This window comes from Nannobrachium achirus (assembly GCF_963921795.1).
Source record: "Nannobrachium achirus genome assembly, chromosome: 3".
In the NCBI taxonomy this organism is placed as follows: domain Eukaryota; kingdom Metazoa; phylum Chordata; class Actinopteri; order Myctophiformes; family Myctophidae; genus Nannobrachium; species Nannobrachium achirus.
In genome coordinates, this window is record NC_137812.1 from 61,127,999 (window position 1) to 61,141,930 (window position 13,932).

General features: G+C 41.6%; 1 protein-coding gene across 3 annotated transcripts in view; it reads left to right on the top strand.

Annotated features, from left to right (window-relative positions):
* Positions 1-3,678: 3,678 nt before the first annotated feature.
* The window catches only part of LOC308280912 (complement C3-like), an 89,120-nt gene continuing 78,866 nt past the window's right edge, over positions 3,679-13,932 (top strand). For 2 of the 3 annotated variants that reach the window (XM_080720976.1, XM_080720975.1), the window contains exons 1-12: positions 5,439-5,597; positions 6,921-7,116; positions 7,731-7,893; positions 8,329-8,426; positions 9,655-9,743; positions 10,226-10,308; positions 10,426-10,513; positions 12,013-12,115; positions 12,318-12,438; positions 12,556-12,671; positions 13,160-13,306; positions 13,561-13,660. In XM_080720976.1, the coding sequence (XP_080577102.1) occupies positions 5,518-5,597; positions 6,921-7,116; positions 7,731-7,893; positions 8,329-8,426; positions 9,655-9,743; positions 10,226-10,308; positions 10,426-10,513; positions 12,013-12,115; positions 12,318-12,438; positions 12,556-12,671; positions 13,160-13,306; positions 13,561-13,660 (1,384 nt within the window). In that variant the 5' untranslated portion in view covers positions 5,439-5,517. Of the gene's footprint in view, positions 5,598-6,920; positions 7,117-7,730; positions 7,894-8,328; positions 8,427-9,654; positions 9,744-10,225; positions 10,309-10,425; positions 10,514-12,012; positions 12,116-12,317; positions 12,439-12,555; positions 12,672-13,159; positions 13,307-13,560; positions 13,661-13,932 lie in introns of all 3 variants that reach the window. The other variant, XM_080720977.1, reaches the window with a different exon arrangement.

The window sequence follows — 13,932 nt, forward strand, 5'->3', positions numbered from 1 at the left end:
TGATCATTCTAAGCAATGAATAAACATTTCTAATCAAACCTTCCCATCGCATTAGTCAATAAATGGACTTTAACCGACTCATATACTGATCATCCTGGATTACTTACTGTAATCTAAAGATAGCAAATCCCACACTTCTGGGAGGATAGCAGATGTATTAGAAGGCAAATTCCAACACTGAAGACAGAAGATGTCATGTAAACACATCTTACATTTGTTTTTTATTTTAATCAACATCAAAGAGCATCACAATCATGATCTTTTTAAATAATTACTTCATAATCATTACACCTCATGAAAATAGCCTTTTAGATACAAAATATTAGAATATTAAAAATACACATAAATAAAGTACATCTATACAAGTACAAAAAAGTAAAAATACTAAAGGTCATATTCAGTGGTGGCGTGCAAGTGTCACCAGATCATGTGCCACCTGTTTGGACATTGAATCAACATTTAAACCCCAGCATCCATATTCTGGGGAGAACATTAGCTAAAAATAGTAGATCTACAAGCTCATAGATCCGCTATTTTTGCCAGAAGAAATTTGGTGTAGAAAAACTGGTCCAAGTAAATAACTCGGCAGCAAGTAACTCGTTCTGTTTTATTTTTGAGTGTAGCTAGTTTCAGTTCACAATGGCTCCAATTGGTGCAACCGATTGTACAAGCAATGTTTACACAATCTTAGACAGTGCAGATAAACATGAGGGCGAGTCTATAAGAGTGTGTTAATGGCACAAAGAGTGAAACATGGCATAACCTGGTACTTCTGAATAGGAGGGAAGAAAAATGGGGGAATTCATTCAGAATGTTCACACACATTTTACCATATTCCAAACGCACAGTACGTCACAGTAACATCCTCAGTGTCCTCAAGAGAAGAGGTGACCCATTTCGGGTCCTCATAATCCTCAATTTTAGTCTAGATGTGACCAAATGGAGCCAGGTCCATTTGGTTACAATTGTACATTGAAGATCTTTCTGATTGAGGATTTTACTGTGGATGAGGAAGGGCCCAGTGTGCAGGTGTGGCAACAATGCGAGCATCGGTGAAGGTGGGGTGTTGTGTCATATGAGGCGTTCCTCCTTGGGCAGCGGAAGGGGCAGGCCTGGGCGCTCTGACCCTGCTGTTCCAGTCTGTTTTTTCTCCTCGGCACTGGGCCTGTATGTTCCCTCCAGCCTTCTTTTCTTCCGGATGACACACGCCATCAGAACCAGGACCAGGCTGAACAGGGACAGTGACGTGGACACGAGCACCGACACCGTGGACGGGAGAAACACCTGTATCGCCATCACAGCAAGCCCAGGGAGGGAGGTGGAATAGAGGTCCGGGCTGTCAGGTTGGAACAGGTGAAAAGAAAGGTTAACTGCTTCAGTATGATTGAAATAAGATTCAATAAGATTCTTTGAATGGGAACATCTCGATAGTCCAACGTACTGTTAGTCTGACTTAGGGTTAGGTTGAGGCATAGTTTTACTGAGGTTAGGGCTAAGGTTGGGTTTAGGCATAGTTTTACTGAGGTTAGAGTTAAGGTTAGGTTTAGGCATAGTTTCACTGAGGTTAGGGTTAGGTATCGTCAGACTAATGGGACATCAGAACAACGCTATGTACACTCTTTCAATGTCTGCTTAATTTTAGTTCAATTTAAGTAGATGAGTAAGATGAGTAAGCCTGGCTATGCGAGGTTAAGTGGCCCCATGCAAACAGACTCAGAGTGATCGAGAAAAACAGAGATCTGCCCTCGGGACCGTACCTATGTTCCCCAGGTTCTATGTTCCCCGCTTACCCCCACAAAAAAGGTTCCATGTTCCCCACTCAAAATGCAGGAAACATAACTCTAAACACACACAACGGAACATAATGGGGAGAACTAACGAATACTAGCGGGTCAGGTGTGGAACTAGGGACATCTGGGCACCATATTTGTGTTATGACTGTGAATCTGGACGAGTGGGCACCTGGACATCTGGGCACTAGGTAGGGATATGTGGGCATTTGGACGAGTGGGCACCCGGAAAAGTAGGCACTTAGGGGTGGAGACATCTGGGCACTAGGGGCACCTGGACAACTGGGCACCTAAATTAGGATTGCCCACATGTTCTTAGTGCCCAAATGTCCCACCATTTCCTGCATTTGAGTTGGGAACATAATACCTTTTTTTTGGTATGGGGAACAACATAGAACCTTTTTTGGTGGAGGGTGGGTGGGGAACATAGAACCTGGGGAAGGGACCGTACCTATGTTCCCCAGGTTCTATTTCCCCCACTTACCACCTAAACCTAACAACCCTAACCTCACTAAAACTAATGCTGTGAGGTGGGGAACATACTGTAGAACCTGGGGAACATAGAGAGGACCCCCCTGGGGAACATAGAGAGGACCCCCCTGGGGAACATAGGGAGGACCCCCCTGGGGAACATAGGGAGGACCCCCTGCCCTCCCTGTGTGGTGTCTGCAGCAGCCCAAACTCACCTCCCGAAGGACAGAAGTTAGTTAAATCAAGTGATATCATCACATCCGTGCCAATAGAGCATCCATCAATGTCTGAGCATCTGAAACAAGAGAACATAATAGTTAACTCAAAGATTTCCTCCTTCGTGATGGGATCAACCAAGTGAAAAAATAAACCACCAACTGAGCTTGCTTCAAATGACAAGCCTTGTCTGCATAACAATGATGGCAAAGCAAAGCTTAAAATAAACTATGTATAATTAATCATTGCGGGTGTAACGTCAATTTATATTGCTTAGCAACCTTAATATACGAATGCACCGAAATAAGACCTCTCGATACAGCCTACTGAGGTAACCTATCCAAATCGCAGTGGTGTAAAGTAAATTTACTTAAGTACTAAAGTATAATTTTGAGGTAGGCCATTTCCACTTTACTTGAGTATTTCCAATTTTCAATACTTTTACTTCTACTCTCCATTACATCTCAAATCCAAATATTGTACTTATACTCCATTTATTTGAGAACTTTAGTTACTAGTTACTTTGTAGATGTAGGCTATTATTACAAAACATACATTACTTCAGCCCTATTAATTTGGCCATTTGAAAATAGCCAATCTACAAGCTTGTGATGAGACACATGGTGAGCTTGTAGATCTGCTATTTTTCATACATTTTTATACATTTGAAAACTTGGAAATGGGACATTCTACATAATGAGTTGGCCGACTTTTACTTTTGGTACTTTAAGTAGGCTACATTTTGATTTCCCGACTTTTACTTTAAACAGAGTAGCCTATTCTATATTGCAGTGTTGGTAGTGGTACTTTTACTCAAGTAAAAAAAAAAAAAAAAAAAAAAAAAGGGGTAGTAGCCTAGACCTATTGTGCCAGAATGCATTGAGCACCTAGTCTATCACACGTCTTTGTTTCAAACAGTACTGGCTGCTACGAATACGTCGGCCCCGAAAAGAAACTGGACAGAGTAGGCTAATGCACATCCACACAGATAGCCATTACCCAACCACACAGGGGTTTAATACAGGAGCGCGCAGCTAGGTTACACACCGCACAGGCGCACACACTATAAATAAATATTTAAATTCGGCGCGACCTGGTATGGACACGGACGAATGCACCTCGCAGGAATGCCGCCGATCCAGTTGCACCTGTTTGATGGGACTTCTTTAAAACCAGGCACAGGTAACATATCTCACTGTTCTGACAAGAGCGTCGATTACATGAGGAAGAAAACACGTTTAAAAACAATAACGAAGGTGGTAGGAGCTCCTCTTGAGTGACTAAACTGTAGCAATTGTTGACAAAAGCAATTGTTAGCGTTTCCTAAAGTCTCAACCCCAAATGGGTAACATAATAACATCGCTTAACCTAGGCGACAACAACATTCTGTGGCAGGTGTAATAATCCAAGTGATAGGCTATGCTACTAATAGAGAAACGCATATTTTAAAGGACTCATTCACTCACCTGTCATTAATTGTAAGCTAGCTATCAAGATGAGTGGTGAAGACTAGACAGATCTCATGCTCCAGCCTCCAGTGGTCGGTGTATCCAAATCATACAGTAAAGGCTACCCTGTGTGTGTGTGTGTGTGTGTGGGGAAACAATTCTTTCCCACACTCACCTGTCCATATGCAAATAGCCATAGTCACATGCACAACTTGCACCAATCAGCTTACAGAGCTAGCCTAGGTGTCAAATCTGTTATTCACAAAAGCGCACACACACACACACACACACACACACACGCACACGCACACGCACACACACACACACACACACACACACACACACACACACACACACACACACACACACACTCTCTCTCTCTCTCTACACACACACACACACACACACACACACACACACACACACACACACACAGGCCAACATTAAACTGGAAAAGGAAATGTTGCTGGTTTGATACAGTCAGCCATCTCTTATACATTTTAAATAGGTCTATAGCACAAACAACAGAACAGAGTTAGCCTATTTCTGAATAAATTAAATAATCTATTATGGGAAATCTGAATTTTAACAACAGAACACAAAGACTTATACAGTTGGGTTTAATGATTAGAGAGAAATGGCCTTGTGTGTGCGTAAAAGGCAGTGTTTGCTGACTCAAAACAGTGTCTCTCCCTTGGGACAGCATTTGATCTGTTGGCGTGGCCTATTCAGGATCACTAACCAAACACAACTTAATCATGTTCAAATAGCTAGAGTCCTTGGTGCTTTAAGCAAAGTAACACTGTATCCATTATCTATTCTTATGTTAAGAACTCAGTGCTATCTTATATCTGTGATTATTTGACCTGGGTTATTTTTGTTTTAGTTTTCTTACCTCTCCTGCTCTCCCCTATCTCTATATCCTCTCTCTTCTCATGAACACTGATGGAATGTACTCGGGGAAAGATTAATTTACACCTGTGAACTGACAATATAGATCAGTGATAACTTTTTTGAGACCCAAAAGAGACATTTTATGTCACCCCAGGACCCAAACTAGTGAAAATAGATCTACAAACATTTATTATTTATGTATGCATTTCTGGGGATAAAAAAGAGAGAAATTGAAATAATAATTTTAGAATATTTTGGACGCAAAGAAATTATTGTAATGTTGACCCTGTGTCCTCCTGACCCAGTGTTTGGGAACAAGTGATATACACGACAGACAGGCAGGCATGAAGACAGACAGACAGACATCATGCTGTAAATTCCCGTAAATTCCCTTCTTTCACAATGTACCCATCTGCAAAAGTCAAATGTTACTCAATGACACTAGTATTCCCTCCATGCAAACAGTGTCTTTGCATGTCCACAAGCATAAGCAAGCCGTGGACTTCAAAGTCCTAGGAAGGTAAATAGTAGAGAAATCAATAAAGCAGAAAGTGCAATGTTTTTTGTTTGTGCGTGCGTGCGTGCGTGTGGGGTGGTGAGTGACGGGAAACCCTGCAGAATGGAGTGGGTCCAGAGGATAAGAGGCAGGTATCGGTGGGGTTTCAGACACATTGACAGCAGACCCGGCAGCAAGCAGGATGCGGGAGACCTTACTCTGGCTGTGTGTGGCCTCTCTGACCCTCTCCTCCCTTACTTCTCTGGCTGATGCATCCCAATTGTAAGTAGAACCCCCCCCCCCCACACACACCCCTGTATTTCCCAAATATTTGGTAGGGACCCATGTTTTAGTCACTGACCCATTTTTGGGGGATCTTGTGTAAATACAGGGTTAGGGTTAGGGTTAGGGAAATATTTTGAAATTAGAAAAATATTTTTCCAGTACTGAAAAAGTTTTGGAATTTATCAAGGGTCCTGGAAGGTCCTGGAAGGTCCTGGAAAAAATAGCTATGCATTGTCTTTGGTTATTGATTTTGTTAATACCTCTGAAATGACAAATTAAACATATTAGAGGCAGAAATTGTGAAAATAGCCGATCTACATGCTCTCAACGCCTCGCAACGCAAGGTGTTGTGAGCATGTAGATCTGCTATTTTCACAATAGAAACGTGTGTTATACAAAATTCCTCAACTCTTAGTGCTCGTCAGGGTGCCGGGATCCCCAGTTAAAATATGATTATTTCGGGAGTCACAGCCTGAAAAGTTTGAGAACCAGCTGAATTATTGTTATATAGTGCTGAAAATTGGGTTAAATATTCTGGAAAAGGTTTGGAAATGAATTGGTAAAAATGTGTGGGAACCCTGTAAATATCCCCTTTTCAATGAGTACAGTTAAGAGTTTGTCTTGTTCTAGAATGTTTTAGTTCATAACAGGTTCATTGTGCATCATATCCCTCTTCAGGGACAATGTTTTTTGAGCGGTGCTAACCTGTCTGTCCGGACTGCATTGGTCAATTGGTGTCAGTTTGTAATACTTTGTACGTATGACCAGTGTCACATTGGTCAAGTTTCATGGGACTCTTAATGAAATTAACTCATATAGCACTGCTTAGGCCTACTTCACACTGGGGTGTGATTTTTTTCTGTTTAATTTAATGTTTTTTGAGTACATTCTGTCAGAAGCAAAGCAAAAACAATTGACCGGTAGTGGTGAAATGTAGTATTGATCCTGTCCAGGATGATCAGTGGACATGATCAATGTTCATGCAGGACTGATGAGATTCATGAGAACTTTATACCAGCCATTCTTAACCTGTGGGCTCTTGCCCACTGGTGGGCTGTGGGGATATTGCAAGTGGCCCCCCCAAATAATTGGCAAAACAATTAGCAGCCAGAGGTTATTTGGGGGTCTTTGGCATGGAAAAGTTTAGGAATCCCTGTCCTGATCATAGATCTACAGTCCTAATGCCCCCTTTCTCTCACGCACGCACACATTTCTCTATTATTAGACCTACTTTATCTGTTTCTTCATGATCCATTTCTCTCTCTCTCTCTCTCTCTCTCTCTCTCTCTCTCTCTCTCTCTCTCTCCTTCCGGTTTGCAGGCAGGTGCTCTCTGCTCCTAACGTGTTGCGTGTAGGATCTCCAGAAAGCATCTTTGTGGAGTGTCAAGATTGTACAGGTGGAGACCAAAACATCGAGATCAACGTGAAGGACTATCCGGCTAAATCAAGGCTGTTGAAATCCACAGCTGTAACCATTAACAGTGCCAACAACTTCCAAGCAATCGGACAAATTACGGTACACTAGAAATACTTTTTGTGGTTACACCCCGCCACTCCGACATGTCTCCTTTCCGACATGTCTCCATTCCGACACTAACCCTATCTCTAACCCTAACCCTAAACTTAACCCCTATGGGAGTGTCGCCACTCCAACAATAAGAAGTCAATTTCGGAGTGGCGACATGTCGGAATGGAGAGCGACTCCCACTTTTTGTACCCTGCAAAATGTTGTCAAGTGTATTTTGAAGTCTCACCTGGACTTTAAATTGTAATAGTGGTAGATTATTTTAAATAGCAGAATAGGAAATGAGGAATGAATCTGTAACTCAGAAGCAAATTATTACAACAGCAATAATTAGAAAATGTTAGTTACACTTTTACATTGTAGATTAATATTGCAAAACATAGTATTCCTGTTTTATAATTTGTTTATTCTAAAATAGCATTGGCTCAATACATTTTTATGCCAATACTTTTGGTACTTTTACTCATTAGTAAAATTTTGAACACAGGGCTTTTTTACTTCTAACATACTATTTCTACATTAAAGTAAAAAGAAAAGAAGAAGATTGGAATACTACAATTGAATGTCACTTAAAAGCAAATGTATTCTCCCTGCACTGGTTTTAGATCCCATCTGATAAATTTAAGAAGGATCCCAACTTGAAGCAGTATGTGTACCTCCAAGCTCAGTTCCCAGGCCGACTGCTGGAGAAAGTGGTCATGGTCTCCTTCCAGTCTGGTTACATCTTCATCCAAACAGATAAGACCATCTACACACCCAATACTAAAGGTGCGTCCACTAGCTGAGCACAGTACTGTAAGCACGGCAGGAATGTTTTTCTCTGATAAAAGATTGTTAAACATAACCTTTTTTTAATGGTATTGTTTGATATACAATGAATGTACACAGTATGCTTGCGTTGGGGGAGAGGACACAAGGTATTTCTGGAAGCCCTGACTGTTCATGCTATTGTGAAACTAAAAGGGATTTATCAATATCGACAAAACCTTGTCTGTCTTTCTGTCTGTCTGTCTGTCTGTCTGTCTGTCTGTCTGTCTGTCTGTCTGTCTGTCTCTCTCTCTCTCTCTCTCTCTCACACTTCTCTCTCTCTCTCTCTCACACACACACACATGCACACGTGCGTGCGCGCGCGCACACACACACACACACACACACACACACACACACACACACACACACACACACACACACACACACACACAGTTAATTTCAGGATGTTTGCTGTGAACCCTGGCATGGTGCCCATCGAGAGGGATGTTGCTAATGCTAACCAAACTGACTCCATTTCCATTGAGATTGTGGTACAGTATTTTCATAAACACAACATTTAATGATATCAGTTGCATACATAGCTGTAGCTCCCGTCATAATCTGTCAGGACCTGTGCTACCAGAGCACCATGTTGTTTTCTATAGGGAAATGCATCTATCCACCTCTTTCCGCGGGAATTTACTGGAGAATGTTTTGCACCACACTTCCGGTTAACAGCAGACATACAAGCTCACGTCGCGTCGCAGATGCAACCATTGTGAGCTTGTAGATCACACTCGGCTGCGGCGCCGGAAGCTCCGTGCAACTTCTGCGCGATGTTGGAAAGTTGTGGATAGTATACTGTAATGTCTACCTCTAGTGCAGTGGTTTTCAATTTCTTTTCATATCAAGGACCATTATTTATTCAGCATTTGAGCCACAGACCACCATTTGATGAGATTTAGCCTCTCAGACCCAAACCGAAGAATATTATGTTATCGTTTTATAAGATTTTGTCCACAATTCCATTGATTGTTGATGTGGTACCATAGGAGAGATACAACAGGCAAACATTGATCAAAATTCTTCAACATTCTCTAATAGTGTAGGCTTCTTTAACACTAATTGGGTCCATTTGGCTTAATTTTACACTCTCAAGACCACCCTCAGGTACCACTGGTGGTCCCCGGACCACTGGTTGAAAACCACTGCTCTAGTAGAATCATTTCAGATTCTGACAGGTCAACAACATTTTTATCACCCACCAGTGATAACATAAGTGGTGTTAATGGACATAAGACACTTTAAAGCTTCATTTGCAAAAGTACTTACCTGAGCTCATGGACGAATATCATTAAACCCTGGAGGACTATGGTCAATTAGTTCTCATCAGAGCATACAGTAGCTAATGCTATACAATATAAGAGTCACTGTCGGGCATAAACCTTGTATTTCCAAGTTTCAAATGTGTAGGCCTACATTGTTTTTGTAAAGTAAAGCCCTGCCCTCAAGACTGTCTCACGAAACTAGTGAAAATAGCAGATCTACAAGCACACAGCACCTCGCGGTGCATGGTGTTGTGTGCTTGTAGGTCAGCTATTGTCACTATTGTAAAATGTAAAATAAAAGCAATACAAACGACATACTACACCCGACAACAACGATATAGATTTGCAAATTGTCCACTTTGCAACTGTGCCTAGTTATCAACATGTTTGTTACACGTGAATTAATTACCTTATAATGGTTGTTTAATGGTTGTTGTTTTTAATTCACCAGACTCCTGATGGCATCGTTTTGCCAGTGGAGACCGTCGCTTTGAAGTCTGGGCTCCACTCTGGAAACTACGACCTCCCAGAAATTGTCAGGTGATTTCTCTTTTCTTACCTTCTGGTCGATCAAGCCATCCTGTTGTAGGACAGTGGTTCTCTCAACCGGTGGTTCTGGACCCCCAGCATGGTACCCACATGATTTTGGTGATGACAGTGAAGTGACAATTTAAGGATTTTTAAGACCTTTTTAAAACCTCAAAGAAAGAAAAGAAGACCAACTGCATCAGGGTGGGGGGGTCCCCAGTTCAAAAAGGTTGAGAACCACTATTGTAGGACTCGGATAGAAAGAGTCCAAAGATGTGTGACTTGGTGCAATCTTTGTGACGCAACATCCTTTGGTTAACAGAGTTTAATGTTTTTGGTGTGTGTGTGTGTGTGTGTGCGCCTGTGTGCGTGTGTGTGTGTGTGTGTGTGTGTGTGTGTGTGTGTGTGTGTGTGTGTGTGTGTGTGTGTGTGTGTGTGTGTGTGTGTGTGTGTGTGTGTGTGTGTGTGTGTGTGTGTGTGTGTGTGTGTTGCAGTGTTGGAATGTGGAAGGTGGTGGCCCGGTTCCAGAACAACCCTCAGGAAAGCTACTCGGCTGACTTTGAGGTCAAGGAATACGGTAAGAGTTATTATGCTGTGGTGGGAAAAGTACTCATGTTTTTACTTAAGTTTGTAAACAGCAAACATGAAATATGAATGAACAGACGAGTGAATTTCTCATCCCTGTCTCTACTAGTGCTTCCTAGTTTCGAAGTGAAACTCATCCCTGGCAGCTCCTTCTTTTACGTGGACAGCGACCAACTACACATCGACATCAGAGCTACGTAAGTGAAATTGTTATTGTCTTTATATTATATATCTTTATTGAAAGGATAACCCTTTGAGATGTATCATCTCATTTTCACAGAAATACAGAGAATACAATAGACAAAACAATACAACAAATACATCCATGCACACATTAACAGAGACAAAAACAAAAGCTCTCTCGAAACTGGCCCCACCTGATCACCCACAGAATAACAGACATCATGCATTAATGTATCCATGAAAGCTAAACGAACAAACGCTAAAGCAAAAACAACAAACCATGACATACATGCATGTGCGGTAGCAAGCATTAACATACCCATACAAATACACAGAATACAGACATGCACATGCACCATATGATTCACAGGATGAATTATAGATGACCAAGAAAACAATATTGTGCAAATAGGAGAGTTATGGTTATGGTTGAGGTTTACGGAGATGAAGGGAAAGTGTATAGGGTTGGGTGTCAGCACATGCACAGTTGCACACATCAAAGGGGCTTGAGCCCCTGCCCTTTTACCTGTTTGTAAAAAGTGCCCTCTCCAGACCATGAACAGTTTTCTCTATGGTGAAAGAAACACAAATGCCCCCCTTTCTGTGCCATAACTGAAGGCAGCATTCAAGAAAATTGCCTTTTCCAAACTCTCCTCAATTGAATGTGGCATCTTATGTTGAAAGAATTGCCCTCTCTGTGTAGAAATCCATGCCGTACGCTACATCTCCAGTATTCACTTGATTATGCTTAGTTCAGTGTGGTACCAAGTACTGAAAATAGCCGACCTGCCTCTAACATTCTCTGCACGTCTCTGTTGGGTGTGTTATATCATACTGGACCCCACTACTTGAGCTACTATGGATGCTCCTTGTCAAATATTGCTCAACTACAAGTTAAAGTTGTCCTGTCAAATGTACACTTGAGTTTAATAAAGTATGGATGCTCATGGTGAAAATAGCTAATCTACACAAGCTCACAACACACCACATTTTCACTATATTTGAAAGAGTTTGTACTTTTCCCCTTCTAGAAATGTAATTAAAAAAATACAATATGTGTATTTGAAATGTAGTGGAAAGTCTTGATTATCAAAAAATACAAATTCTCAAGTAAAGTACAGTTACTTAAAGAACCACTTCACCCCTTTCTTATAATTGTCTCACTAATGCTCATTGCAATGTACTATTTTCTTCTACTCAGTCTCAGAGGAGGGCTATGGACAGTTCAGAAACTGCCTACCAGTGACATCAACTGCAGGCTTTCTCATCCTGGAAAGTTAGCATGCTATAATAGCTACAAGCTATTGTTGTAATAAATTAAAACAATAAAATAAAATATTTGAAATGGCCAAACCTGCCTACAGGTGAAGTCACTGAGTGAGTAGACAAATTGGTATCGTATTATATTAAGCATTAGTGAGGAACTATTATATGAAGACCTACAATGTACTTTGTTCATGTGTTGGTCTGCACATAATTGTGACCAAGTTGTTTTATTTACCCGTGCTTTCAGGTATCTGTTTGGTAAAGAGGTGGACGGGACTGCCTACGTGGTGTTTGGAGTAGTTCACCAGGATGCAAAGAAGAGTTTTCCCCCATCTCTGCAGAGAGTGCCGGTTAGCATAATATTGTCAAATCTGTCAATCGATAGAGAAGATACTTCTTTACAAACCTTGTCAATTTATAATATATATGTATGTGTGTGTATACATATATACAGTATATACAGTACATACAGTATATAAATGTAAATACGATTTATTTTTACTCAAGTGACTGCCAAATACGTAACTGTACATTTTCTATGCATGTTCTTAGGTGGTAAAAGGTGTAGGAAAGGCCATCTTGCAGAGGAGGCACATCACAGAGGTTTTCCCCCAAATCAATGAACTGGTGAAAAGCCACATATTTGTGTCCGTCAGTGTGCTGACAGAGAGTGGTAAGGAGAGAGAGAGAGAGAGAGAGAGAGAGAGTGCGTGTGTGCGTATGTTTATGTTAAGGTCGTCTGTAAATATGTGAAACTTGAAGACTGAATAGCATTTCCCTGCTCTTTCAGGCAGTGAAATGGTGGAGGCTCAGCTGAAAGGCATCCAGATAGTCACATCTCCTTACACCATCCACTTCAAGAAGACACCGAAGTACTTCAAGCCAGGGATGTCCTTTGATGTTTCGGTAATAATAATAGCTCTGATTTATAGCATCCAAAGTACCCAAAGTCACGCAATTCTCCAATATGCCCTCCAACACTGCTGTATCTCCAGAAGGGAAACCGTTATGGCATTAAGACACTCACACACACTGACTTCTGTTGTACTTTGTAGTTTGGGACATTATGTCCCACAACCTTAAAACATGTCTGTGCTTTGCTGCAAAGGAAATGGCCTTAAATCAGTGGTTTTCGAACCTTGTCATTTCAAGGAATCCCATATTAATATGCATTTGTCGCATAAGCCCATCTAAAAAGATTGTGTGCCAGGGACGCCGTCATATGAAATTTTTAAATTAATCGTTATTCATAAAATCGTGACGCTATATTAACACATTTTGCTGTGGGAACCCCTGGGACCCTCCTCAAGGACCCCTGGTGGTCCCCGAACCCCACGTTGAGAACCACTGGCTTTCATTACTTTTCAGCAGTTTTTCATGTGCTGTACATTTAGGTTGTGGTTCTGAACCCTGATGACTCTCCGGCTGTGGGTGTACCTGTGCTGGTGGCTCCTGGGGACTTGCAAGGGTTAACGACAGGCAATGGCATGGCCAAGGTCACCGTCAACACAGTAGCAGGGGCCCCACACCTGGACATCACCGTAAGTCTCTCAATTGAGCAAGTCATTATTTTTTGTTTGTTTACTTTCTTTTAGTATTACCTGAATGTTCTCTCTCTCTCTCTCTCTCTCTCTCTCTCTCTCTCTCTCTCTCTCTCTCTCTCTCTCTCTCTCTCTCTCTCTCCGTTGTTCTTATCCTTACTGTATCCTTACTGTTTCGTAGCTGCAGTTCATGGGAACTTGTACGGAAAATAATTTCCTCCCACTCTTTTACACCTGCAAAATGGTGATTCCAGGCAAAGACTGCTGATGTAGCCATTCGAGATGACAGGCAGGCATCAGCTGTACACAGAGCACTCCCGTATACTTCCAGAAGCAACAACTTCCTCCACATAGGTAAAAAAGAAAGAGAAAAAAGAAATGAAGGAAGGAAGAAAGGAAAAAAATCATAACAATGTTACTCCATGTGATTGTGGTGGTGGGACCAACATCCCAGCAAGCTGTCCCTCCTACATCCTGTAGATCAGTGTTTCTCAAAGTGGATTCCTGGGACTCTGTGGGTTCCTTGAGGGGGTCTAAATTGACCCATACAAGTCTGTAACTCTGACCCGTTTTGTACACGGTCAGAGTTAAGGGGAGGCCTTGAAATTTGAAAGTTTGAGAAACAC